Source organism: Eleutherodactylus coqui, chromosome 2 (genome assembly GCF_035609145.1).
Source record: "Eleutherodactylus coqui strain aEleCoq1 chromosome 2, aEleCoq1.hap1, whole genome shotgun sequence".
Lineage (NCBI taxonomy): Eukaryota > Metazoa > Chordata > Amphibia > Anura > Eleutherodactylidae > Eleutherodactylus > Eleutherodactylus coqui.
The window spans coordinates 55163377-55190615 of NC_089838.1; the positions used below are offsets into that span (position 1 = coordinate 55163377).

Sequence of the window (27239 nt, forward strand, 5' to 3'; positions counted from 1 at the left end):
GCCTTCTTTTTTGCAAGCTAAACATTCCTAGATCCTTTAACCATTCCTTATAGGATATCATTTGCAGACCGCTCATCATCTTGGTAACTCTTCTCCGAACTTGCTCCAGTTTGAATATGTATTTTTTAAAGTGGGGTGCCCAGAACTGGACACAGTATTCCAGATGAGGTCTGACTAAGGAAGAGTAGGGTATTATTGTATCTTGACACCACTAGGATGTAGGGGTTTAAAAGGGCTTTGATAGGCCGCCTGCACACGAGCGGGTTGGATCCGGCAGCGAGAATTCTCGTCGCGGGACCCGACCTGAGAGCCTGCAGGGACGAGCGCGTACTCACCCGCGCCTGGCGGCCCCGGCTCTTTCATGTGCCGGCTGCCGCGCAGCCGGCGCATGCGCAGACCGAAGCCGGCGGCCGGGTGAGTGCGTGCCCCGCACAAAAATAGGATATGCCGCGGTTTGTTTGCCGCGCGAAATTTCGCGCGGCCAAACCGCGGCCGTCTGCATAGTAGTGCGTATTGTAATGCACTCCTATGCAAACTTTCAGTGGCGGAAATCCCGCGGGTAATCCCGCGGTGGGATTTCCGCCCGTGTGCAGGCGGCCATAGAGGGATCGTCCTGTTTGAATGGCTCATTGTCAGTGTGCAGTCCAGTTCCACCAGCTGTCTTAATCACCTCCCCGCCGCAGCTGTAAATACTGCGGGCCGCAATGTAGTGGGTCCCTCCGCTGAAGCAACTCTGGCCACCGCCTGTACTCCGCTCATGCCACTCTGGCCGCTGTTGCTGTTCCGCTGGGCTGTTCCCGTGATCTGACTGTGGCCGCTGCTCCACTTATCTGACTCTACCCGCTGCTGCTGCTCTGCTCATTACTCATTACCTCGCCACCGCTGCAGCGCTCATCCTCTGGCTGCCGCTGCTGCTCCGCTTATTACTCACTATCCCGCCGCTGCTGCAAAGAGTGCGGGCTGCGATGTAGTGGGTCCCTCCCCTGAAGCGACTTTGGCCCCCGCTGCTGCTCCGCTCATAGGATTCTGTCCGGCGCCGCTGCTCCGCTCATTGGACTCTGACCGCTGCTGCTCCGGTGGTAGTGTTGCCGCCGCTGCTACTACAGTCATCCTGCAGCCGCCAGCGCTGCTCCGCTTATCTTACTGTGGCCCCCTCCGCTGCTCCACTGATCTGACTGTGGGCGTTGGCGCTGCTGCGCTCAGCCAATGCTGACATTTCTGTCACTCATCAGGCCGGCTTTGCTGCGAAAGCTGTCCGCCACTGTGACTGTTTTCTCCCCGATGGCTCACATACCACAGCAGCACTGGTCAGTGTCAGGGGGACGGAGCTGGGGCTCACAGTGCAGAAGGCACAGCACACACAGCAGCAGGGACGCCACATTGTTATAGTCTCCGCAGCTTCCAATTGACTGCCAATCGGAAGTTAGGGCTTGTCTGGGAGCGTTAACTCCTGCTAATAATATTGAAGAGTAGAGGGGTATAATTCCTTTATGTGATCTAGACTGTATGCTTTTCTTAATACATACCAGAATTGTGTTTGCCTTTTTTGCTGCTGCATCACACTTTTGACTCATGTTCCATCTATGATCTATTAGTATCGACTTTTTCACATGTGCTGCTGCTTAGCCCAATGCATCCCATGCTTTTTTCATTTTTCTTGCCCAGATGTAGGACCTTGCATTTCTCCTTGTTAAATACCATTCTGTTAGTCGCCGCCCAATGTTCAGGCTTTCCTAGATCTTTTTAAATAGTCTCTGTTTGCTCCACTGTCGTCAGCAAATTTAATCAGTTTTCCCTCAATTCCCTTCTCTAGATCATTTTTAAAAATGTTGAACAAAACTGGGGCCAGGACAGAGCCTTGTGGTACCCCACTTGACACATTCTTCCACTTAGATGTGCAGCCATTTATGACCACTCTGAGTATAATCACTCAGCCAGTTGTGAATCCACCTAACAGTTGCCTTTTCAATACCATATTTGGTCATTTTTTCAATAAGTATGGTATGAGATACTTTGTCAAATGCTTTACTAAAGTCCAGATATACTATATCTACCGCGTTTCCCTAATAAACCCAGTGGGTGATTCTGTCATAGAAGGACATTGGATTCATATGGCATGACTTGTTTTTAACTGGTTAGTTACTCCATTCTCATCCAAGTACTTTCATACATCCTGTTTAATTTTTTCAAAGCTCTTTCCCGGTATAGAAGTCAGGCTCACAGGCCTGTAGTTTCCTGGATCCACCTTCTTCCTTTTTTTGAAGATAGGAACAACACTTGCCCGTTTCCAGTCTTCTGCGACTTCTCCTGTAATTTTCAAAGATTATGGCGAGTGGTTCATCAATGATCTCTGCTGCTTCCTTTAGTAACCTAGTAAAGAACCCCCTTCTTTGTCGGTTCAGAAACCTTCTTTCTTTTAGTCTGCATGCACACGTGCAGGTCGGATTCTGCACGCGGCCTAAATGAAACACTCTGTGCTCAGCCTCAATCTGTGCGTACCTGCTTTGCTTCAGCTTTTTCTGTACTGCGGATGGTCCGCAGGATTCGCAGACGGGTTGCAAATCGGACAGCTTCAACTGACTGCAATGGAAGCCGTCTGTATGGGAACCACAGTAAATTGGAGCATGCTGCGATTTTTCATCGGCTAGTTACAATTGCAATTGGTTTCTGCTCGTGTGCATGAAGAATTATTTTTCCATAGCATGCTATTGAAGGTTATGGCTGCGGATTTCGGGGGTGGATGCCCCCTCCGGATTCCGCAGCAAAAATCCACCTGTGTGCATGAGGCTATAGATGTAGAGGATGCACCCTTGGTACAGTTGCATTCATGAGTACGGCCGGCGCTGTGCTGCTGTCCTCCTGCATCGCTGCTGATGCCAAGCGCACAGTCATAGTGTTGGACGGCAGCGGAGCACACCCAGGAGACTGCTTCCTACGGGTTCCGGCTAATCGTGGGGACAGGAGCAGCAGGGGTGGGGCGGGAGTGAGACTGCCAGCGGGGCTGGCTGATCGGGAGGGGGGGTATAGTAGCAGCACTGACAGCTGTGTTTGGCTACCAGTTGTAGTGCTGTGCTGGCTGGCTCTGCACAGCACTGACAGGAGCAGCTGTTGGTGCCAAGGACCGGAGTGAAATCTCTGTTTGCCCTCCGCCCGGCCACCAGCAGCAGTAGCAGCCGCAGTTTCAGGGCCGGCCTCGCTTCCAGCGGTATGTGTGTGGGGGCCAGGAGGATGAGGCAGAAGGTCGAGCTCAGGAGTGCACGTCGGCACCAGCCAATCAGCTGCTGAGGACGTGTCCTTCAACTCAGGCCTGCCAAACCATGTCTCTATTATTCTGGTGGAGACAAGATACACCAGTACCCACATTAGTTTTTTTTTCCTGACAAGATTGAGGAAATAAGAAGCCACTTTATACAACTCAGTGTGGTCTAACCAGTAACTTTATATTATAAATATGAGCAGCTTAAAGGAATACTCAGATTCAATTTTTTCATTCATTATGAAACAAGCCAACTAATACTAGCTAATAAGTTAGCTAGTATTAACCTGGTTAGCCCGGTTCCTCTCTATCCAAAACGTCCCATTGTCCTCCTCTTTGGGTAGATCTTGTTATCTCATTTTGACCACTTGAGATTAAAGGCCCTTTTACAAGCAACAATTATAACTCTAAATTTGTCCAAACGTCCAAAAATTACCGATAATTGTTACATGTAAACTCAGGCATCATTCAATTTTTGTTAGAATGATGGATTTTAGCTCTACATAAAAGCATTTTAAGCATTAGACAGCAGGTTGCACTCCATGGAACGAAATGCAATATATATTGTGGACATCCAGAGTGTGACAGCCAATCAAGTGATGGGGGCTGGGATGGAAACGTGTTTTTGCTGGAATGCCCCTCTAAATTTTGGTGGATATGCATGATACTGTACTGTTAGGCTGCCTATACATGAACTGGTCGGATTCCAAATGCAGGAGCCCGCAGCGGAATCTGACCCAGTGCCCGGACGATGTCTGTGCGTACCTGTATTTTCTCTTCTTCATCTGTACTGCTGATGGATCCAGCGGCTCACGGTCAGACATGTGCACTACAGGGTTTTTTTTTTGTAATGTTTATTTTCCCTGTGACGCCAATAGGCGATGACGCGGAATCCATGACCTGTCCGCAATATCAATTTGCATACGGGCTGAAGGTCAGACGGCTTCCATTGACTTCATTGGAAACTGTCCGTGCGGATACCTCACTAAAATAGAGCATGCTACAGTTTTTCCTCCACTTGCAGAAATTGCAATTGGTTTCCACAAGTGCGCAGGAAGAATCAATGTCCCATAACATGCTATTAACGTATTTGCTGCAGATCCGCGGTGCGGACACCGACCACGGATTCCACAATACAAATCCATTTATGTGCAGGCGGCCTTAGGGCTCATGGGGATGACTGTGTTTCCACTGTGAATCACACATGCGTTGCACTGAAGAGGGGTACGTGATGAATGGAGTCAACGAAATTCAATGGACTTTCATTGTTGCATGCACACCAGCATGTGGTCACTGCATATCGATAAGTCAAAGAAATAAATCAAAGCATTCTCTATTTCTCTGTGCACGCATGCTGTGTGAGTGTTATACACCTGAATGGACCGCATATGATATGGTGTCCATACGCAATACATTGCATGTGGGCAACGTTTTCATACGCATCCCCACTCTGAACAGAGTGGGGAATTAAAATAAATCTCACTGTGCTTGTTCTGAGAATGTGATTCCGCGGGCATGCACAGTCTCTGATGACTCTAGTGTTTGACTGTAAAAAGTGTAAACCGCATATGGCCAGGGGCATGAGCCTTTGAGGCTATAGAAGAGAGAAAATTTGCTGTAAGTGAAGGTGTTTGTATGGTGTTTACAACTTGATTTGCAGTTTTCTTTTTTATTATATATTTATTTTTTAAGGGAAAATAGTGTATTCAAATATTCTATAACTATTGAAAAGAACTAATGTAAAACAAGGCATTTCATAATTGACAGAACTGTCTAGCAATAGTTGTGTCAGTCCTTTATCATTTGACCTCTTTGACAGCGGTATCGCCGATAAAAAATCACGGCAATATCGCAACTGTGTTCCCGTTATTTCATAGCGCCAGCGATGCGTTTTTCTTGTGAAAAATCGTGCATCGCTTCGCTGCTGCCATTGCTAAAATTGCGACATTGATTATTCAATTCATAAATCCTGCAACGTGATTGGTTCTTTAAACTCTGCTCAGCCAATCAATGCAGAGCTGGATGAACCATTCACAGCCCTCGTATTGGTTCATCGAGCGCTTTACTGATTGGCTAAGTAGCACTGGATGAACCAATTAGAGCCATCGTTTCCTGGAGACTGGATTTTTAAATCCCACAACCAGTAAGTGAACTTCCATGGGCCAACAAGTACTACAGGAACCCTGCAGAGGTTCGTTCGGTGCGATAAACAAGGAGGCTACATAGGGAAGCATGGGCTACAAAATATCGCAAATCGCTCAAATATTGATCATGCCGCAATTTTTTTTCTCACAACATAGCATCAGAGAAAACATTGCTAATGTGAAGGGACCCATAGAAAAGCATGGACTTCACATATATGTGATTTGTAGCACTGTCGCATCACAAGAAAATCACACGATGTGAAAGCAGCCTAAGGGCTTATTCAGACGTCCGTATTATCGTCCAGGTTTTCACACCCGGCCGATATACGGTGTCCCTCTCTGCAGGGAGAAGATGCTGGAAGGTCCGGGAGCAGTGCACTCAGCTTCCACCCCTTCTACGCCCCTCGCCACTATTTGCAATCGGAGGGGGTGGGACGGGGACAGAGCTAAGTGCAGGAACTTGGCGCCATCCAGTCCCGCCTCCTCCCATTACAAATAGTGGCGAGGGGCGGAGAGGAGGCGGGAGCTCAGTGCACTGTTCCCCACCCTTCCCGCATCCTCCCCCTGCAGAGAGGGACACCGTATATCAGCCGGGCGTGAAAACCCGGCCGATTTACGGTCGTCTGAATAAGCCCTAAGGCAGACATTGCATTAATAATAAAACTTTGTTGCCAAATACATTTATCTGAATATGGTGGGGAAAAAAACAAAATATGAATTTATTTAAATATGTTAACTTTGTGGTGGAAAATACACAGCAGTTTTATTTTTGTTGCACTTTTGTGTAATTGTAGCATTTTGTTTGCTGCATTTTTATGAAGATTGCAGAAAAAGATGTCTCAAAGCAAGCATCTTTAGACACCCTAATGAGACAGAATATTGCAGCTAGATAATATGCGCTCCCTCTCCTTTGGTCCTCTCCAAGTCTTAATGTTATCTAGTGATTTTTTTAGGTCTTTGTATTTCTAGTTATCTAGTCAGTTATTATGATTTCTGTTCTACATAAATCTCTCATCTCCTGTCAAGATAATATTTCCTATTTCCAATAGATAGCGTCAGTTCTTGTGTCGTTGGTCTCTCAGTTTTCACAGACATTTTCTTCTTCCATTTCATGAAACAGTTTTTGAAAGACTCTCCTTGTGGTTTCTTTTTTGCAACTCTTTAATAAGCTGAAACTGATAGCTTTCCTTTTATTTTGATGGGCAGGAGAAATAATTAAAATATAGATCACATGAGAAAGTTTAAAGATTATTATTTGGGATAGATGATCTTGATGATATACGCTCTGATTTATCCCAACAGGCTTTCCTATGTCTGTCTTGATATTCACTCTGGTGAAATTTGACGTGCAAATTATTTAAGCTACTAAATGTGCTGCATATCATGGTAGATTTGCAGTGCTGTAAATCATGGTAAATATGTTAGATTTCTAGTAGCCATGCCACCTCCAACTATGACACTTTTTTTAAAAGTAATGCTTGTCACGTAGATGTGAAAAAAGCTAACATCATCATTTGAATGACATCATTGAATGGCTATGGTTGTTTTATCGAGAATCAATTAGTTCATCCTGAACCAATCAGAGCAATCTCTTGCTGGAGGCGGGGATTTCAATCCCCATGAATAGCAATAGATGGTCTATCTATGCTGACAAGTGCCTGCTCCGGAGAGCAGTGTCAGGGACCCAGACGGCACCTACTAGGTGAGTATTATGATTTTTTTCAGCTTCCTAGGCTGCGTTTTCAGCTACGCAGCCAAAATGCTGGCAAAATGCATGCCAGCGCTGCTGAAGCCGCAGTAAATGCAGCGCTAAAAAAACGGTGTTTTTGCAACGCCTGTGTGAGGGAGGCCTAAAATGCCTGTAGGTACAGAATCCTCTGTTGTAGCATTTGGATTAAACAGTGTAAATGGTCAACAGGCATACATACTCTAAAATTACCAGAAATGGCCAATTATAGTTAAGCAAACAGACATATAATGCATGTCTACAATTATTAAATAAATTTAATAGATTAATTCCCAATACATGAAATAATACAACCCTACCACTAAGCCATCTCTTCCTTCAGGACCTTCCTGCATACCTAATGGTATAAAGCGTAATACAACTTTAAAGGGCTTTTCTGGGAAGAAAAAAAAGTTAAAAGATTTTAAAATTAATACAAATTAAATACTCTCCTATCCCTGTCACTCCCCTTCCAGTGTTGAAGCCCTGGTGCCTGCCACACGGAACCATAAAGCGTCAGGTGGTCAATAACAGGCTTCGGTGCTGATTCTTCTATCGCCGCTGAAGCCTGTGAGTTGATGAGCAGTTATGTGCACAACGAACGGCACGTGACTGCCTGCTGCTTCTTCCGAGTTCCATGCTATGGGCTGCAGGGCTGCAGCACTGGACAGAGAGCAGCAGGGGTAGGTTATTTTTTGAAAATGTTATGCCTGGAAAACCCCTTTTAAGTAAATGAATTTGGATAGTAGTATTGCTTCTTAGGAAATAATTTTCTTTTTTCTTTGCAGATGGAAGAGAAGAGGAGGAAGTTCTCATTAAGCAGCAATGACTCTGACACCACTGATAGTAAGACACAAATGTCATGTCTTTTACAAAAATAATAAAGGCCCTTGGTAAAATATAAACAGCCCAGCAGCAAGATTCCTAAGGAAATTGACCAGTTTTCATTTCACCAGGCAAAATGATCAGGAAACTTTAGACAGTATTCAGTATTGTGATAGCTAAGGGTCAAATGGAAGGTCAAAAGCATTAAAGGGGTTGTCTCGCGGCGAAAGCGTTTTTTTTTTTTTTTTTAAATGGACCCCTGCATTATGCCCTGTGAAAAAAAAAGCATGTGTTAGTTTTTAACAAGCACATTGCACTTACCTGCCTCAGCGTTCTGCAGCTTCTTCATTTCTTGTTTTAAAGATGGCGCCGCTGGTCTTCTCCCACGGTGCACTGCGGGTCTTCCCATGGTGCACCGTGGAGTTTCTTCTTCTGTCTTCCGCGTTCCACTGCTGATACAGCCACCTCATTGGCTGATCGGCACCACGCGGAGCTATGATGACGACGCGGTGACCAGCTCTCCGGCACGAGCGGCCCCATTCACCAGGCAGAAGACCGCACAGCGTAAGTGCGTCTAAAAACGCCAGAAGACAGCGAAATTAGACGGAGACATGGCGACGGGGACGCTAGCAATGGAGCAGGTAAGTGAATAACTTCTGTATGGCTCATATTTAATGCACGATGTATATTACAAAGTGCATTAATATGGCCATACAGAAGTGTATAACCCCACTTGCTGCCGCGAGACAACCCCTTTAAATAGTAAAAGTGTGAATAGTTACTCCCAGTGCACTTTACATTGGCAGATGTGCCATTCCATTGAAGGAATGTCTAATGTTTTCTTAAAGGGATTATGTGATAAATGTGTAATCACTGGATGTCCCACTGCTGGTACCATCAAGGACCACAACAATAGGGGTCCCTCTAATGCAGCCCTTCCCAAACTGTGTAGGATAGGAATGCATCACAAGGTCTTCAAACTCCAAAGTAACTTCACAAGTACCCGATCCACGTGTTATCAGGAGAGCTGCAGGACGTTAAAAAGGGTTTCCCTTATAAAGGGTAACCCTCACAAAGAAATATATAACACAATGATGTTAGAAAAAATATGTCACCGCGCTACGTGGTACTTGTGTTATATGTGTGGGTACTCTTTATCCTTAGCGATAAGAATAAAGGTGAATAGTGGTATAAGAAAGACACTTACTGGAAAGGAGGGGGTGTGTATGATGCTTCACTTCATTTGGCTTGAGAAAAGTGTTACTTTGACATCGAAACGCGTTGCCTTTTATTGATTCCACAAATCGGCGGATCAAAAATAAACCTTGGATTTTACCCAGTACACCGGTGTGTACCTTCGTCAGTGATTGGAGTCAGCACTTCAAGGAGGGGGCTTCTGCATCATACACCCCCCCCCCCCCCTCCTTTCCAGTAAGTGTCTTTCTTATACCACTATTCACCTTTATTCTTATCGCTAAGGATAAAAAGTACCCACACATATAACACAGGTACCACGTAGCGCGGTGACATATTTTTTCTAACATCATTGTGTTATGTACTTCCCAAACTGTGCTCCGCGGAGCCCTTGGGTCTTCGTGAGCGATAGTCAGGAGCTCCGACCGAAGGTTTAAGTGCCCACTCTACTCACTGATGTAGCAGTATTCAGACAGGCTGTAATGAGAAACAGGACTTGCGGTGGCACCGCAGGTCCTGTTTGTTTATTTCCTCACTACAGCCTGTCCTGACACTGCTGCAGTGGTGAGTAGAGCGGGGACCAATGGCGGGGGGTGGCAATGGGGGACCCAGTTACTAAAGGGGTTGCAATAGGTGTCACCTATTGCTACTAGAGCCGCAATAGGGGTCACCTGTTACTACTGGGGCTGCAATATGGGTAACCTATTCCTACTGGGGCCACAATAAGGGTCACCTATTACTACTGGGGCAGTAACAGGTGTTGCTGTTACTACTGGGGCCGCAATAGGAGTTGCTATTACTACTGGGGCCAATAAAGGGGACACTATTACTGCTGAAACTACTTTTGGGATCACCATTACTACTGAGGCCACTGTGGGGGACACTATAACTTCTGGGGTCAGCAAGGGAAGGCTATTACTACTGGGGCCACCAATATAGGGGGTCACTATTAGTACATGGGGCGGATTTGCTATAAAGTTTACAGTAGCTATAGCAGCAAAATGGATGAGAATTTGAAAATCTCATTCATACGCTGTGGAAAAAATCTGCACAAAACCTGTGCAGATATTGACATGTGGTGCAGGATTTAATTCCACAGCATGTTAATGTTAAATATAATGTATATCAATAGCCCATCCAGTGCTAGATCGTCCCATGTAAAAGCTCCCTTATGATGCCAGAATAAGATAATCCATGAACAAGGTGAACCTTCTTCAAAACAGCGCAGAACAAGCATCTAAGATCATTCACAGCATAAATATTGTAGGAGACATAAGCAGCCACTTGTCCCCAGTAGTTTTAGAAACTTCTCTTAGGCCTCCCTCACACAGGCATTTTTATACAGCGTTTAGCCCTGTTTTTTTAGCATAGCCCCATTCATCTCAATGGGGCTGGTCACAAAGGGCTGAAATGCTGCGTCCTCAACGCTGCGCTTTGACAGCGTTGCATGTTCTATTTTTGGCTGTCGCCCCCCCCCCGTGACTTACACATTGAAAACGCAGCAAACTTGGTACTGCACTTTTGGCAGCGTTATACACCCTAGCCACGCTGCCTGAGTTTAAAAAAAAAGTCAATACTCACCTTACAGATGATGTTGCTGTCCCCGGTGGCACTCTCGGGACTTGTCAGACGGCAGGGAACCTTTCGCTGGTAACGGAGATTCTAAATCCCCGCCTCCAGTGAGAGATTGCTCATTGAATGGCTGTGATTGGACACATCCAGTGCTGGCTCTGATTGGCTAAGCAAGCTGTCATTCAATGGCGCTTAGCCAACCAGAGCAATCGGCCGGCTTCACAAGGTCCCGACAGCGGTGCCAGGGACAGCGACTTCACCAGCTAGGTGAGTATTGATTTTTTTCTTTTATCAGCAGCCTTGGCTGCATTTCAGCTGTGCTGTGCTGAAAACGCTGGCATAACGCATGCCAGTATTGCTGAAACCGGAAGGAATCCGCAGTAAATGCAGCGTAGAAAAATGCTGCGTTTCTGCAAACGCCTGTGTGAGTGAGGCCTTACAGTAACTACAGCACAGAGAAGACCGCAAGATCATATATTTAGAGCATGAAGTGGACAGTTTAGAGCATGAAGTATAACATACCCAAAAATTTGCTCTTTTTTTTGATGTTTTAAGGGTTGTCCAGGTGTTAAAATAAAGTCCATCAGCAGCACACATGATAAAATAGCAAGACATTACTCACCTGTTTTGTGCTGCTACAACATGTCATCCCTGCTGCCCTGTAAACAAGGACCTGTGAAGGAAAAAGGAGAAATTGTAATGGAATTGGAGGGAATTTAAAAGATGAATATTATCTTTTTGGTTATTTTATCACATATGCTGCTTTTTAGAAGCATCGAAAACCTCCTTAACTCCCTTAAGGACACGGACCTTTTTTTATTTCACTTTGGGTTTTTCCTCCTCTCATTTAAAAAATCGTAACTCTTTTATTTAACCATCGACATAGCTGTCTGAGCGCTTGTGTTTTTCAACATTAGATTTTTATTGAAAATTTTAGACAGGATTATACACAATAAAGTAGTTGTAACCCAGACAATTGTATATATTACATCCATATATTTAACCATACGTTGTAGATCATAAGCACACTATAATTACAGATAGATTTATAAACAGATTACACCGATTCTGTATATTCTTCTCTGTTACCAGTAAATGTGTTTAACCCCTTAACGACCGCCCCATCGGGAAACTACGTCATCAGAAAGTGGGCCTTAAACCTAGAGGACGTAGTTTTATGCATCCTCTTTGGATTGATGCCCACTGGCCTGAGGACGTTACAGCTCCATGCTGTCGGTGCCCGCAGGTAGCCGACAGCATGGAGCTGTCATCCCAGGATGCGGGCAGTCCCCCCCGGCATTGCGATCGGCGCTATAAAATGAATAGCGCCGATCGCAAAAAAGTAAATAAAACAGTGTAAAAAAGTAGTAATTCAGCTGCTATGATGGATCGGATCCATCACGGCAGCTGAAAATACTCACACGGCTTGTCGGCGGTGTTCCCCGGAGATCTGGTCCTCCCGGACCCGCCGGCGGCCTTCTGCGCATGCGCGCCAGACGATGACGTCACGCGCACGCGCAGAAGCCCGGATGTCCCCGGCAAATTTAAAATCTCCTGGCTCTCGGCTCCTGAAGGTAGCCGGGAACCAGGAGGTGTTACCGGGGACCACTGTGAGCGGTCCCCGGGCCCGCGATCACCACTATCCATTGCAGATGATCGTTGAAAAACATTGAAAAAGTAAAACAAAAGTAAAGTTTCACCTCCCCTCATGGATCGGATCCATGAGGGGAGGTGAAGATACTCACCCCCGGTCCTCTGCGATGTCCCGATGTCCTGGGACCCGAAATACCCGTCTGCGCATGCGCGCCCGATGATTGACATCGGGCGCATGCACGGAGGGGCTCGAGCCCCGGGAAATTCAAAATTGCTCTGCTCCTGGCTGCCATGTGTAGCCAAGAGCAGAGGGATGTTACCAGAGACATGATCACTGTCATCCAATGGATGACAGTGATCATGTAAAGTAAAAAAAAAGTGCAAAAAGTAAAAAAAATAAATAAAAAAAGGGGTAAAAGGTAAAAAAAAAAAAAGTGCAAAAAGTAAAAAAAAAGTTTTAAAAAGTTTTAAAAAATTAAAAAAAGCTTGTGTTTCATCTCCCCCCACGGATCATATCCGTAAGGGAGGATGAAATGACGTACCTAAGGCCTGCGGATTTATCCGCGGACCTCACCCCAGCTTCTGCGCACGCGCCTGTCGCCAATGTGGCAGGCACATGCGCAAAAGCCATGTTTTTTTAAAATCTCCCTGCTCCTGGCTACAAAACTTAGCCGAGAGCCTGGAGATTTCACGGAGGGCCGCGGTGAGCGGTTCCTGATCACGTGTTCGCCGTTATCCAAAGAATAATGGTGATCACGTAAAAGTTAAAAAAAGGGGAAGGTTCATCTCCCCTCAGCGATGCGATCGGTGAGAGGAGATAAAACTTTTTACCGGAGGCCTCCATATTTGCACCCCAACGCAATCTTCTTCCGTGAACTTTCCCATATTCTGCGCATGCGACCGCCGGCAAAACACCGGACACATTCGCAGGAGTCGGGGAGCCCAGGAAACTTAATACCCCCTTGCTCTCGGCGACCAACGGTCGCCGAGAGCCTGGAGCGGTGACGGGTGGCCTCGTTGAGCGGTCCCCGGTCACGTGAAAAAATGGTAGCGATCTACCTTTGGCCGGTCTCACATGGCCGGATAGGAATTACGGATTCCGCATGCGTTTGATTAGCGGTAATACGCAGATCAATCGCATTGGATTACACAATTCCGCTCACATTAGCGGGTTGGAATTGTGTAATCCACTCGCAGAAAAGAGAACACAGCAGGTTCTATTTTATTGCAGATATCCGCAACGTAGAGCCCATTGTGCTCCATGGTCATGGATATACCTGCAGCCCATACGCAACTACGTTGTATACGGGCTGCGGGTACCCGCGTCATCGCTAAGCGACGGTGCGGGAAATACAAACAACAACAAAAAAAGTGTACTGCGCATGACCGCCTGTGTGAGTACGCAGTTATGCGCAGTACATTACGCGGCCGTACGCAGGGTCACGGCCGGCTCACAGCCGGGATCCACCTACGGCTGCGTAAGCCCGGCGTTATTCAGACCGCTACCTGTAATATGCAATTTACAAGAAGCCCCGGGAACGCTCGCCTTCCTGCAGTTCCAGGAGCAGCTTGTTGAGCGCCTTCTGTGTGAGACCGCCGCACCTCATCAAGCTTACGGAGAGTCACGGAACGCCACTTTTTACACCCCATCCCCACCACTGAGGTCAAAAAATGACCCCCAAAAAGCATGAGAGGAGGGGGGATACCCGATTTTATTGCCCTATGTGCCCATCCCAACCAGCCTCCATAATTACCCGTCTTTGGAAATACTACACAGTTCACATTATTACTTTTATCTAAGATTTGGGGAACGCCGAAAAGGGCGTGGAGGGGGGGGGGGGATTTTAGGGAGTCAATTTTTATTCCGTACAAATGAGCAATGGGGCCTGGAATTTATTCAGTTGTGCCCTGCAATCCAACGGGTGTTCCCTCCATTACAGGCCTTGCCATGTTTCCTGTAAGTAGATTAGGGCCACAATGGGTATGTTTTTGAACACGGGACAAACAGGGGTATCCATTTTGGGGTGAAAGTCTTCATTCCTATGTACACTGTACAAAAAAAAAAGTTTTTAAATTGACAAAATTGCCAAAAAAAGGAAAATCGTAATTTTTTCCTTCTGCTTTGCTGAAATTTATTCAAATACTGTGGGGTCAAAATACGCAGTACACCCCTAGATGAATTCATTAAGGGGTCTAGTTTTTAAAATGGGGTCATTTGTGGGGGTTCTTTATAGTTTTGGACGCTCAATGGCTCTATAAGTGGGCAATGGGGCCTGGAATTTATTCCGTTGTACCCTAAAATCCAACGGGTGCTCCTTCCATTATAGGCCTAGCCATGTGTCCTTTAAGTAGATTAGGGCCACAAGGGGTATGGTTCTGAACACGGGACAAACAGGGGTATCCATTTTGGGGTGAAAGTCTTCATTTCTATGTGTGCTGTACAAAAAAAAACAGTTTTTAAATTGATACAACTGCCAAAAAAATGAAAATTGTAATTTTTTTCCTACTGCTTTGCTTAGATTTATTCAAAAATTGTAGGGTAAAAATACACAGTACACCCCTAGATAAATTCGTTAGGGGCTCTAGTTTTCAAAATGGGATCATTTGTGGAGGTTCTCTGTCGTTTTGGCCGCTCAAGGGCTCTACAAGAGGGCAATGGGGCCTAAATCACCTTCATGCTAAATTTCTGTTCTGAAAGCCACCGACTACTCCTTTCATTTTGGGCCCCGTTGTGCATCCAGACAAAAGATTAGGGCCACAATGGGTATGTCTCTGAACACGGGAGAAACAGGGGTATCCACTTTGGGGTGCAAGTCTTCATTCATGTGTGTGCTGTACCAAAAAAGCAGTTTTTAAAACGACAGAATTGCCAAAAAAACGAAAATCACAATTTTTTCCTTTTGCTTGGCTTGAATTCATTCAAAAACTGTGGGGTCAAAATGGTCAGTGCACCCCTAGATAAATCCGTTAAGGGGTCTAGTTTTCAAAATGGGGTCACTTGTGGGGGTTCTCTTTGGTTTTGGCCACTCAAGAGCTCTACAAAAGTGCTATGGGGCCTAAAACGCCTGCAAGCAAAATTTATGTTCTGAAAGACACCGACTACTCCTTTCATTTTGGCTCCCGTTATGCATCCAGACATAAGATTAGGGCCACAATGGGTATGTTTCTGAACACGGGAAAAACGGGGGTATCCATTTTGGTGTGTAAATCCTCATTTTCATGGGCTCTATAGGAAAAAAATATGTCTTTAAAATGACATATTTGCAAAAATATGAAATTTTATTTTTTCTCCCCTAAATTGAACTAATTCCTGAAAAAAACTGGTGGGGTCAAAATACTCATGACCCCCCTCAGTGAATACACTAAGGAGTGTAGTTTTTAAAATGGGGTCATTTGTGGGTGTATCTATTATTCTGACACTTATGAGCCTTTGCAAACTTGGCTTGGTGCAGGAAAACAAAGTGCTCCTCAAAATGCTGAAGAGTAATGTTAAATTTGTACGTCCTCTAAATGGTTAAAAAAAACACAAAAGTTTTTCAAGTGTGCATTCAGAATAAAGTAAACAGATGGAAATACATATCTTATCAAAAATTTGTACAGTATGTTTGGACATATTTGAGATATTACGGTTGAAAATGTGAAAAAATGACAATTTTTTCAAAATTTTTCCAATATTGGTACTTTTAATAAATATACACAAATTATATCGGTCTCTTTTTACAATCTAAATGAAGTACAACATGTGGCGAAAAAACAATGTCAGAATCACTGGGATATGTGAAGCCTTTACGGAGTTATGCCACGTTGAACGACGCATGTCAGATTTCCAAAATTTGGCTCCGTCACTAAGGCGCAAACAGGCTTCGTCACTAAGGGGTTAAACTAAAACTGTAATTGTGAATAAGTATCTTATATTCTTTTCAAATAGTAATAACATCAAAGTAGATGCAAGGAAAAAAAGGCATGTGAAAGAAAAGTTAACACTAACTAGGCATCAATGTATTATTAGCATCAGACCAAGGGTTTACTTAAGTTTTCCACTTGTCCCAGGCCTCGCCATATTTTTTCAAAGAATTGTTACGAATAGCTAACCACTTTTCGATTATACATTGATCTGCCATACGACTCACAAACTCCCCTATTACTGGGGGTGCAGCATCTCTCCAGTACTTAGCAATGACTGTTTTTGTTGTCATTAAAGAATGACCTAGTAAGTATCTCGTATCTGGAGGAAACTTCTCCATGCCTATTAGGAGTAAAATTAGTTTGGCATCTCTAGGGATATAACAACCTAACGTATCGTATAGTGAATTGAGTATGCTTCTCCAGAATAAGTCTAATTTAGGGCAATACCAAAAAATATGAAAAAGAAATCCCCTTTGTCTACACTCTCTCCAGCATAGACCATCTCCAGTCTTAAATAGAGATGAGCGAACGTACTCGTCCGAGCTTGATATTCGTGCGAATATCAGGGTGTTTGGGATGCTCGTTACTCGTAACGAGTACCACGCGGTGTTCCGGTTACTTTCAGTTTCCTCTCTGAGACGTTAGCGCGCTTTTCTGGCCAATTGAAAGACAGGGAAGGCATTACAACTTCCCCCTGTGACGTTCAAGCCCTATACCACCCCCCTGCTGTGAGTGGCTGGGGCGATCAGATGTCACCCGAGTATAAAAATCAGCCCCTCCCGCGGCTCGGCTCAGATGCCTTGTGAGTTAGCTGAGGGACAGTGGTATCGTGCTAGAGCTGCTGTAGGGAGAGCGTTAGGAGTTACTGTAGGCTTTAAGAACCCCAACGGTCCTTCTCAGGGCCACATCTAATAGTGTGCAGTACTGTGTTAGCACTGTAATTTTTTTTTTTTTTTCAAAATTGGATCTGCAGAGCATTGCGCCCTGCAATAGGGACAGAAGTGGTGGTTAGGCAGGGAGAGTGTTAGCAGTGAGTGTAGGCTTCAAGAACCCCAACGGTCCTTTCTAGGGCCACATCTATCCGTGTGCAGTACTGTCCAGGCTGCTGTTAGCAGTGTTGCATTTTTTTTTTTTTTTCTCAAAACCGGCTGTGCAGACCATTGCACCCGGCATTAATACTACAGGGATAAAATTGTGTAGGCAGGGCCAGAAGACATACATTATTCATTGAATAGACGCAGTGTGGCCTTGTCTATTTCGCCTGCCTCTGACAGTCCTCAGGGCTCTGGGTACGTGTGTGCTGCGTGCAGAATGTTAAAAATAATCAGACGCAGCCAGCTACGTTTTACTGCAGGCTTGCGCCAATTTTTTTCCTGCATGGGAAATCCCTGATCTACTGTAGCGAATAACTTTGCATCACTGCAGTTCTCTGACACATTTGCAGGGCCACAACACAGTTATTAAACTTAGTAGTATTCATTGAATACACGCAGTGTGGCTTGTCCTTTTGAAAAACAAGGGAAAAAAATCTATTTTGGCTGCAGGCTTGCGCCAATTTTTTTCCTGCATGGGAAATCCCTGATCTACTGTAGCGAATAACTTTGCATCACTGCAGTTCTCTGACACATTTGCAGGGCCACAACACAGTTATTAAACTTAGTAGTATTCATTGAATACACGCAGTGTGGCTTGTCCTTTTGAAAAACAAGGGAAAAAATTCTATTTTGGCTGCAGGCTTGCGCCAATTTTTTTCCTGCATGGGAAATCCCTGATCTACTGTAGCGAATAACTTTGCATCACTGCAGTTCTCTGACACATTTGCAGGGCCACAACACAGTTATTAAACTTAGTAGTATTCATTGAATACACGCAGTGTGGCTTGTCCTTTTGAAAAACAAGGGAAAAAATTCTATTTCGCCTGCCTCTGACAGTCCTCAGGGCTCTGGGTACATATGTGCTGCGTGCAGAACGTTAAAAAAAATCAGACGCAGCCAGCTACTTTTTACTGCAGGCTTGCGCCACTTTCTTTCCTGCCTGGGAAATCAAATCACTGGTAATACACCATGCTGAGGGGTAGGGGTAGGCCTATAGGACGTGGACGCGGGCGAGGACGCGGAGGCCCAAGTCAGGCTGTGGGCACAGGCCGTGCCAGTGCGGTGGCCAGGGGTAGAGGCAGGGCCAGACCGAATAATCCACCAACTGTTTCCCAAAGCGCCCCCTCGCGCCATGCCACCCTGCACAGGTCAAGGTGCTCTACGGTGTGGCAGTTTTTCACAGAGACGCCTGACGACCGACGAACAGTGGTGTGCAACCTTTGTCGCGCCAAGATCAGCTGGGGAGGCACCACCAACAGCATGCGCAGGCATATGATGGCCAAGCACCCCACAAGGTGGGACGATGCCCGTTCACCGCCTCCGGTTTGCACCACTGCCTCTCCCCCTGTGCCCCAACCTGCCACTGAGATCCAACCCCCCTCTGAGGACACAGGCACTACCGTCTCCTGGCCTGCACCCACACCCTCACCTCCACTGTCCTCGGCCCCATCCAGCAATGTCTCTCAGCGTAGCGTCCAGACGTCGCTAGTGCCACAGTTTGAGCGCAAGCGCAAGTACGACGCCATGCACCCGCACACTCAAGCGTTAAACGTGCACATTGCAAAATTGATCAGCCCAGAGGTGCTGCCGTATAGGCTTGTGGAAACGGAGGCTTTCAAAAGCATGATGGCGGCGGCTGCCCCGCGCTACTCGGTTCCCAGTCGCCACTACTTTTCCCGATGTGCCGTCCCAGGCCTGCACGACCACGTCTCCCGCAACATTGTACGCGCCCTCACCAACGCGGTTACTGCCAAGGTCTACTTAACAACAGACACGCACAGGCGGGCAGGGCCACTATATCTCCCTGACGGCACATTGGGTGAATTTAGTGGAGGCTGGGACAGAGTCAGAGCCTGGGACCGCTCACGTCCTACCCACCCCCAGAATTGCGGGCCACAGCTCGGTGGTGGTATCTGCGGCGGTGTATGCTTCCTCCACTAAAGCACCTTCCTCCTCCTCCTCCTCCAACGCAACCTCTGTCTCGCAATCAAGATGTGTCAGCAGCACGTCGCCAGCAGTCGGTGTCACGCGGCGTGGCAGCACAGCGGTGGGCAAGCGTCAGCAGGCCGTGCTGAAACTACTCAGCTTAGGAGAGAAGAGGCACACGGCCCACGAACTGCTGCAGGGTCTGACAGAGCAGACCGACCACTGGCTTGCGCCGCTGAGCCTCCAACCGGGCATGGTCGTGTGTGACAACGGCCGTAAGCTGGTGGCGGCTCTGCAGCTCGGCAGCCTGACGCACGTGCCATGCCTGGCCCATGTCTTTAATTTGGTGGTTCAGCGCTTTCTGAAAAGCTACCCCCACTTGTTATACCTGCTCGGAAAGGTGCGCCAGCTCTGCGCACATTTCCGCAAATCCCACACGCACGCTGCCACCCTGCGGACACTGCAACATAGGTTTAATCTGCCAGTGCACCGACTGCTGTGCGATGTGCCCACACAGTGGAACTCTACGCTCCACATGTTGGCCAGACTCTATGAGCAGCGTAGAGCTATAGTGGAATACCAACTCCAACTTGCGCGGCGCAGTGGGAGTCAGCCTCCTCAATTATTTACAGAAGAGTGGCCCTGGTTGGCAGCCATCTGCCAGGTCCTTGGAAAATTTGAGGAGTCTACCCAGGTGGTGAGCGGCGATGCTGCAATCATTAGCGTCACCATTCCTCTGCTATGCATCTTGAGAAGTTCCCTGCAAAGCATAAAGGCAGACGCTTTGCGCTCGGAAACAGAGACGGGGGAAGACAGTATGTCGCTGGATAGTCAGAGCACCCTCCTGTCTATATCTCAGCGCGGTGAGGAGGAGGAGGAGGAGGAAGAAGATGAGGAGGAGGGGGAAGAGACATCTTGGCCCACTGCTGACGGTACCCATGCTGCTTGCCTGTCATCCTTTCAGCGTGTATGGCCTGAGGAGGAGGAAGAGGAGGAGGAGGAGGATCCTGAAAGTGATCTTCCTAGTGAAGACAGCCATGTGTTGCGTACAGGTACCCTGGCACACATGGCTGACTTCATGTTAGGATGCCTTTCTCGTGACCCTCGCGTTACACGCATTCTGGCCACTACGGATTACTGGGTGTACACACTGCTCGACCCACGGTATAAGGAGAGCCTTTGCACTCTCATTCCCGAAGAGGAAAGGGGTTCGAGAATGATGCTATACCACAGGGCGCTGGTGGACAAACTGATGGTAAACTTCCCATCCGACAGCGCTAGTGACAGAAGGCGCAGTTCCGAGGGCCAGGTAGCAGGGGAGGCGCAGAGATCAGGCAGCATGTACAGCGCAGGCAGGGGAACATTCTCCAAGGCCTTTGCCAGCTTTATGGCTCCCCAGCAAGACTGTGTCACCGCTCCCCAGTCAAGGCTGAGTTGGCGGGAGCACTGTAAAAGGATGGTGAGGGAGTACGTAGCCGATCGCACGACCGTCCTCCGTGACGCCTCTGCCACCTACAACTACTGGGTGTCGAAGCTGGACACGTGGCCTGAACTCGCGCTGTATGCCCTGGAGGTGCTTGCTTGTCCTGCGGCTAGCGTCTTGTCAGAGAGTGTGTTTAGTGTGGCTGGGGGAATCATCACGGATAAGCGTACCCACCTGTCAACCGACAGTGCCGACAGGCTTACACTCATCAAGATGAACAAAGCCTGGATTTCCCCAGACTTCTCTTCTCCACCAGCGGACAGCAGCGATACCTAAGCAATACGTAGGCTGCACCCGCGGATGGAAGCATCGTTCTCTCTCACCATCCAAAACGGGGACATTTCTGCTTCATCAATCTGTGTATAATATTCCTCCTCCTCCTCCTGCTCCTCCTCCTGAAACCTCACGTAATCACGCCGAACGGGCAATTTTTCTTAGGGCCACAAGGCTCACTCATATAATTTTTCTAAACAATTTTTATACGTTTCAATGCTCTTAAAAGCGTTGAAACTTTAACTTGAACCAATTTTTCGTTAAACTGGGCTGCCTCCAGGCCTAGTTACCACTTAAGCCACATTAACCAAAGCGATTAATGGGTTTCACCTGCCCTCTTGGTTGGCCATGGCCAATTTTTCTGATGTACATTAGTACTGTTGATACAGCAATTTTTGTGGGCCCTCGCCTACAGTGTAATCAAATGAATTTTTAGCCCACCTGCATTACAGCTGACGTTACATCCGCTGTGTTGGGCAATGCAATGGGATATATTTATGTACCGCCGGTGGCTTCCTGGCACCCACCCATGCTGTGGGTCCACAGAGAATTATAAATGCATCTGAAACCACATCTAAAGAACCCCAGTCAGACTGGGGCATGCAGTGTGGGCCGAAGCCCACCTGCATTAAGCACGACATTACTACCTCAGCTGTGTTGGGCAATGCAATGGGATATTTTTATGTACCGCCGGTGGGTTCCAGGGAGCCACCCATGCTGTGGGTCCACAGGGAATTATAAATGCATCTGTTTCCACTTCTAAAGAACCCCAGTCTGACTGGGGCATGCAGTGTGGGCCGAAGCCCACCTGCATTAAGCACGACATTACTACCTCAGCTGTGTTGGGCAATGCAATGGGATATATTTATGTACCGCCGGTGGCTTCCTGGCACCCACCCATGCTGTGGGTCCACAGGGAATTATAAATGTATCTGTTTCCACTTGTAAAGAACCACAGTCAGACTGGGGCATGCAGTGTGGGCCGAAGCCCACCTGCATTAAAGGGGTTGTCCCGCGCCGAAACGGGTTTTTTTTTTTTTCAACCCCCCCCCCGTTCGGCGCGAGACAACCCCGATGCAGGGACCTAAAGAAAGCTTACCGGAGCGCTTACCTTAATCCCCGCGCTCCGGTGACTTCTATACTTACCGGTGAAGATGGCCGCCGGAATCCTCTTCCTCCGTGGACCGCAGCTCTTCTGTGCGGTCCATTGCCGATTCCAGCCTCCTGATTGGCTGGAATCGGCACGTGACGGGGCGGAGCTACACGGAGCCGGCATTCTGCACGAGCGGCTCCATTGAAGAGAGCAGAAGACCAGGACTGCGCAAGCGCGGCTAATTTGGCCATCGGAGGGCGAAAATTAGTCGGCACCATGGGAACGAGGACGCTAGCAACGGAGCAGGTAAGTAAAAAACTTTTTATAACTTCTGTATGGCTCATAATTAATGCACAATGTACATTACAAAGTGCATTATTATGGCCATACAGAAGTGTATAGACCCACTTGCTGCCGCGGGACAACCCCTTTAAGCACGACATTACTACCTCAGCTGTGTTGGGCAATGCAATGGGATATTTTTGTGTATCGCCGGTGGGTTCCAGGGAGCCACCCATGCTGTCGGTCGACAGGGACTTCACAATAGGGAGTTGTACCTGCCTGTGTCTATGAATTAAAAAGCCCGGTCTGACTGGGGTATGCAGAGACACCTTGACAGAATGAATAGTGTGTGGCACATAGGTTCCCCATTGCTATGCCCACATGTGCAGCTCCTGATGGCGGTGGCACAGGATTCTATTTCTCATTGCTTCTGTAAAGCATTGTGGGCTATCGCCCCGCCCCTTTTAAAGGGGGTCGATGCCTAGCCGTGCCAACCCTCTGCAGTGTGTGCCTGCGGTTCCTGGTCATGGCAGACGCACTTCTAAATAGACATGAGGGTGGTGTGGCATGAGGGCAGCTGAAGGCTGCGCAGGGACACTTTGGTGTGCGCTGTGGGGGGGCGGTTGGGCAGCATGTAACCCAGGAGAAGTGGCAGTGGAGTGTCATGCAGGCAGTGATTGTGCTTTGTTGGAGGTAGTGTGGTGCTTAGCAAAGGTATGCCATGCTAATGAGGCCTTTTCAGAAGTAAAAGTTTTTGGGAGGGGGGGGGGCACTCTTGCCGCTATTGTGGCTTAATAGTGGGACCTGTGAACTTGAGATGCAGCCCAACATGTAGCCCCTCGCCTGCCCTATCCGTTGCTGTGTCGTTCCCATCACTTTCTTGAATTGCCCAGATTTTCACACAAGGAAACCTTAGCGAGCATCGGCAAAATACAAAAATGCTCGGGTCACCCATTGACTTCAATGGGGTTCGTTACTCGAAACGAACCCTCGAGCATCGCGAAAAGTTCGTCCCGAGTAACGAGCACCCGAGCATTTTGGTGCTCGCTCATCTCTAGTCTTAAATCTACTATCTAACAATGATGGGGAATAATACCATCTTAGATGTTATTTGGATTGGTTTACAAATATTCCCATACCTTTGGTAAATTTTGAAGTTTTTATATATGCCTTTTGCCAGGAATCAATAGGTATCACCTCTCCCATCTCTTTTTCCCAATTTAACATATGGGATTTTTTCTTTAGAATTCCGTTGTCTGTCATTATATCATAAAAAAACTGGTTTCATATTTAACAGCACTCTTATTTACAGTAATTTTTTGTATAATTGTATTAGGGAGTTGTATTTTATGTATAGTTAAACTTTGTAGAAAAAAAGTTGATTCTAAAATGAGCAAATAGTTCTTTTTGTGGTAAATTGTACATGGAGCTCAGCTCTGAAAACGATCTGATAGTTTTTGCAGATAAAAGATCATCTAGCTTTCTTACCCACCTCACTTTCCATTCTCTCAATCTAAATCAGGTATAAAGAAGCCTAAAGTATCGAGGGGCAGAGAAGGTCTATGCAGGCTGTCGGATATAGTCGCTTTCTGCGAAAACGCATTCCAAGCTTCGATAGATGCTAACATGGGGGGGACAGTCCTGATACATGAAGTTTCATATCTGGTAATTTGGATAGACTCGATAGTGGCACTGCATATAATAATGCTTGACCTGAGGCTCCTTTTGCAATTTTTTTTTCAATACTTATCCAACCCATAGCGCACTCTTCATCCACCCAGTGTCTAGATTGGTTAAGCACTATAGCTGTGTAGTACATCTTTAGGTTGGGGACATCTGCTCTACCATTCTTGCGATGTAACGCTAGAATTGATAACGATAAACAGGGTTATTTTCCCTCCCCAAATAAAATTATTTAACTGTTTCTGTAAATTGTTTAGAGTAGAATTTGAGATTGGAATTGAGATGACTAATATATAATATTTTGGGTAGAATTTTCATCTTGTACGACATAATCTTGCCATACCATGTTAAGTTCAAGTTATGGTTCAAAAAGTTTTTTATTTAGTCTGTCAATGAAATACAATGAGTACAGTTTGTAAAAGCCAGGTGTCAAATAAACAGTGTTGACATGCAAAAATTCTGTCGTCATTCTTCAGTTTACATTCTCGATTTTCGAGGACAGCTTATTTTAAATTATATAGACATTCTTGTATAACTCTTGAGTGATTTATCAATAGCATACTAATTACTTAAGCATAACACATAGGTTGAAAGTGTAAAATAGCAGAAGATATTCTGAAATTTAAAAAATACTAACAAGTGGTAAACCCAAAGGAAAGAAGAAGAGAAAGAGGGGGAAGAAAAGAGAGAGAGAATTGATGGGAGGGATGAGGGTTATGGCCCGGCCTCTGGGCAAAGAATAGGGAGATGGTATCAATATTCCTGTAATGCTGGCTAGGTTGTTATTTATTAATATTCATTTTAAAATTAATCTGCGTCGGGTAGGGCTCCACTCTCAAGCCACACTTTTAGGCCCGGGGAGAAGCGGAACTGGTTCCATAACATCCATGTTGAGAAGCATTTATTGTGTCTCATTTCGTCTTTTGCACAAAGTTCCTGCATATATTTTAAGTGATCTAATGCTTCTGGCCACATCAATCTGGAGGGCGGTGTTGTAGATCTCCAGTTCCTAGGAATTATCTGGCGCATAGCCAATATGAAGAATCTGAGTAGGGAACCAAGTTATGGAGCCTGGGATCATAGACAGTAGAGCAATCTCTGGGGTGAACACAATTCGGTTTCTGCTAACAGAAGAATATAGGGTATTGACTCCTGCCAGAGGGGGCCGATCAGAGGGCACGACCACCAAAGGTGGAGCAGGGAACCCGTCTCTGAAAGGCATCTCCAGCAAGTATCCGGATACTGGGGGAATATCCTGGCCAGCCTCACTGGGGTCTGATACCATCTAGTCAATATTTTATCATTTAACTCTTGCATTTTGCCGGTTACATTTATTTTATGGGTTGACTAGCCCCATTTGAGTCACTGGCCCCAACCAAGCTGATACCATATCTTCCATGAATGGGGACAGTCCGAGACCTTTGTGCCTCCCCCTACCTGGGAGACAAATAAGGCCCAGACCATTAAAGAGGGTTGATTCCTGCTCCACCTCTCTGTGATCTGCCATGGAGCAAGTCTAGGATCTGCTTGGTCAGTGATGCCTTATGATATAATGCCTTGTGATATAATGAGATATTTGGAATACTCATACCGCCCGATTCTTTTGGGCTAGTAAGGGCCCTCCCATTACGCCTGGGTCTGCTCCCTCCCCAAATGAATTTCATTATAGCTTTCCTGACTCGCGATAGGAATGACCTGGGCAGACTAACATGTACCGTTTGGAGAATACAAAAAAATCTTGGCAAGGCGTTCATCTTTACTACACTGATTCTGCCGAACCAAGACAAAGGGACTGCCTTTCACCTATTAAAATCTGTCTCTAGTTTAGATAAGAGAGGCTTGTAGTTTTTCGCAAATAATTTATTCAGATCTGCAGTGATCGCCACGCCTAGGTACATGATCTCATCAGTACTCCATTTAAATGGGAGGGTGGGCTTTAAGGCGTCGACCTCTGAATCTGCTAGAGTGATATTAAGAATTACTGATTTGCTAAGGTTCACTTTAAAATTAGAGAGCATTCCAAAAGTTCTGCCAGTACATTAGGGAGGGCAATCCTTTGGTTTGCAATGTAAATTAGTAAATCGTCTGCATATAAGGCCACTTTGTTTTTGATGTTGCCTGTTCTTACACCAATGATGTTAATGTTTGCCTGTAGGGCATTTGCCAGGGTCTTCATTACCAAAATATACAGGGAGGGGGACAGGAGTCAACCTTGTCGCGTGCCGTTGCGTATTTGTATGGGTAGTGAAAGTTGACCATTAACTTGGACCCTTTCAGAGGGATCCCGGTACAAATCCATTATTCAGCTCCTTAGTCTGGGGCCAAACCCCAAGCGCCCCAAAACCGCCTCTGGAAACCCCCAGCTCACCCTGTCAAACGCCTTCTCAGCGTCCACTGAGAGGAGACACAGCTGATCCCCAGAGTTGCGTGCTCTGGAAACAAGGCTGAGCATTCTTATAGTGTTGTCCCCTGCCTCCCTTACCGCAACACAAAGCCCACTTGGTCTCTGTGAACTAATGATGGGCTATAGGACTGGAGGCGCACAGCTAGGATTTAAAAAAAAAAAAATTGGTGTCTATATTTAGATGGGAAATCGGTCTGTAACTAGTGCAGACTGATGGCTCTTTCCCGGCTTTAGGTATCACTGTTATCACTGCCTGCAGGGCTTGAGCTGGGAAGGGGCAAGATCCAGAAACAGAGTTAAATGCTTTGAGGATCAAAGGGGCTAGATAATCACCAAGGAGCTTGTAGAAACGTGGTGTGAAGCCGTCAGGCCCTGGGCTTTTCCCTATCTTGAGAGATTGAATTGCGTCTCTCACTTCCTGAAGGGAAAAGTCCCCGTCGAGCACATTCTGATCTATATCTGTGATCTGTTTAGGGGCAAAACTGGCTAGATAATTGTCTCTTTCTCGACCCAGTTCTTCCTTGCCCTTTTTTATCCGGGAGGTTGTTAAGTCGTGATAATATTTATAGAAACTGTTTACTATTTAAGAATGAGTGTTGACCATCCCCTCCTCTGATGTTTTAATGGCAAAAATATATGTCTGTGGTTACTGTGGGTTCAAGGCTGAAGCCAGCCAGGCCCCTGCCACATTTATTCCCATATTCGTAAAAGCTTCCCCTCGATTTATCCCTTTGGCACAGTGAGGCCTGATCTAACAGGTGTAGGATTTGATCTTGGATTGCGGA

General features: G+C 46.5%; 1 protein-coding gene across 1 annotated transcript in view; it reads left to right on the forward strand.

The window, feature by feature from the left end:
• The window catches only part of JADE2 (jade family PHD finger 2), a 1098400-nt gene that overhangs the window by 138471 nt on the left and 932690 nt on the right, over positions 1 to 27239 (forward strand). Inside the window, 1 exon segment of the mRNA XM_066591009.1 lies at positions 7915 to 7972. Within this exon segment, the coding sequence (XP_066447106.1) occupies positions 7915 to 7972 (58 nt within the window).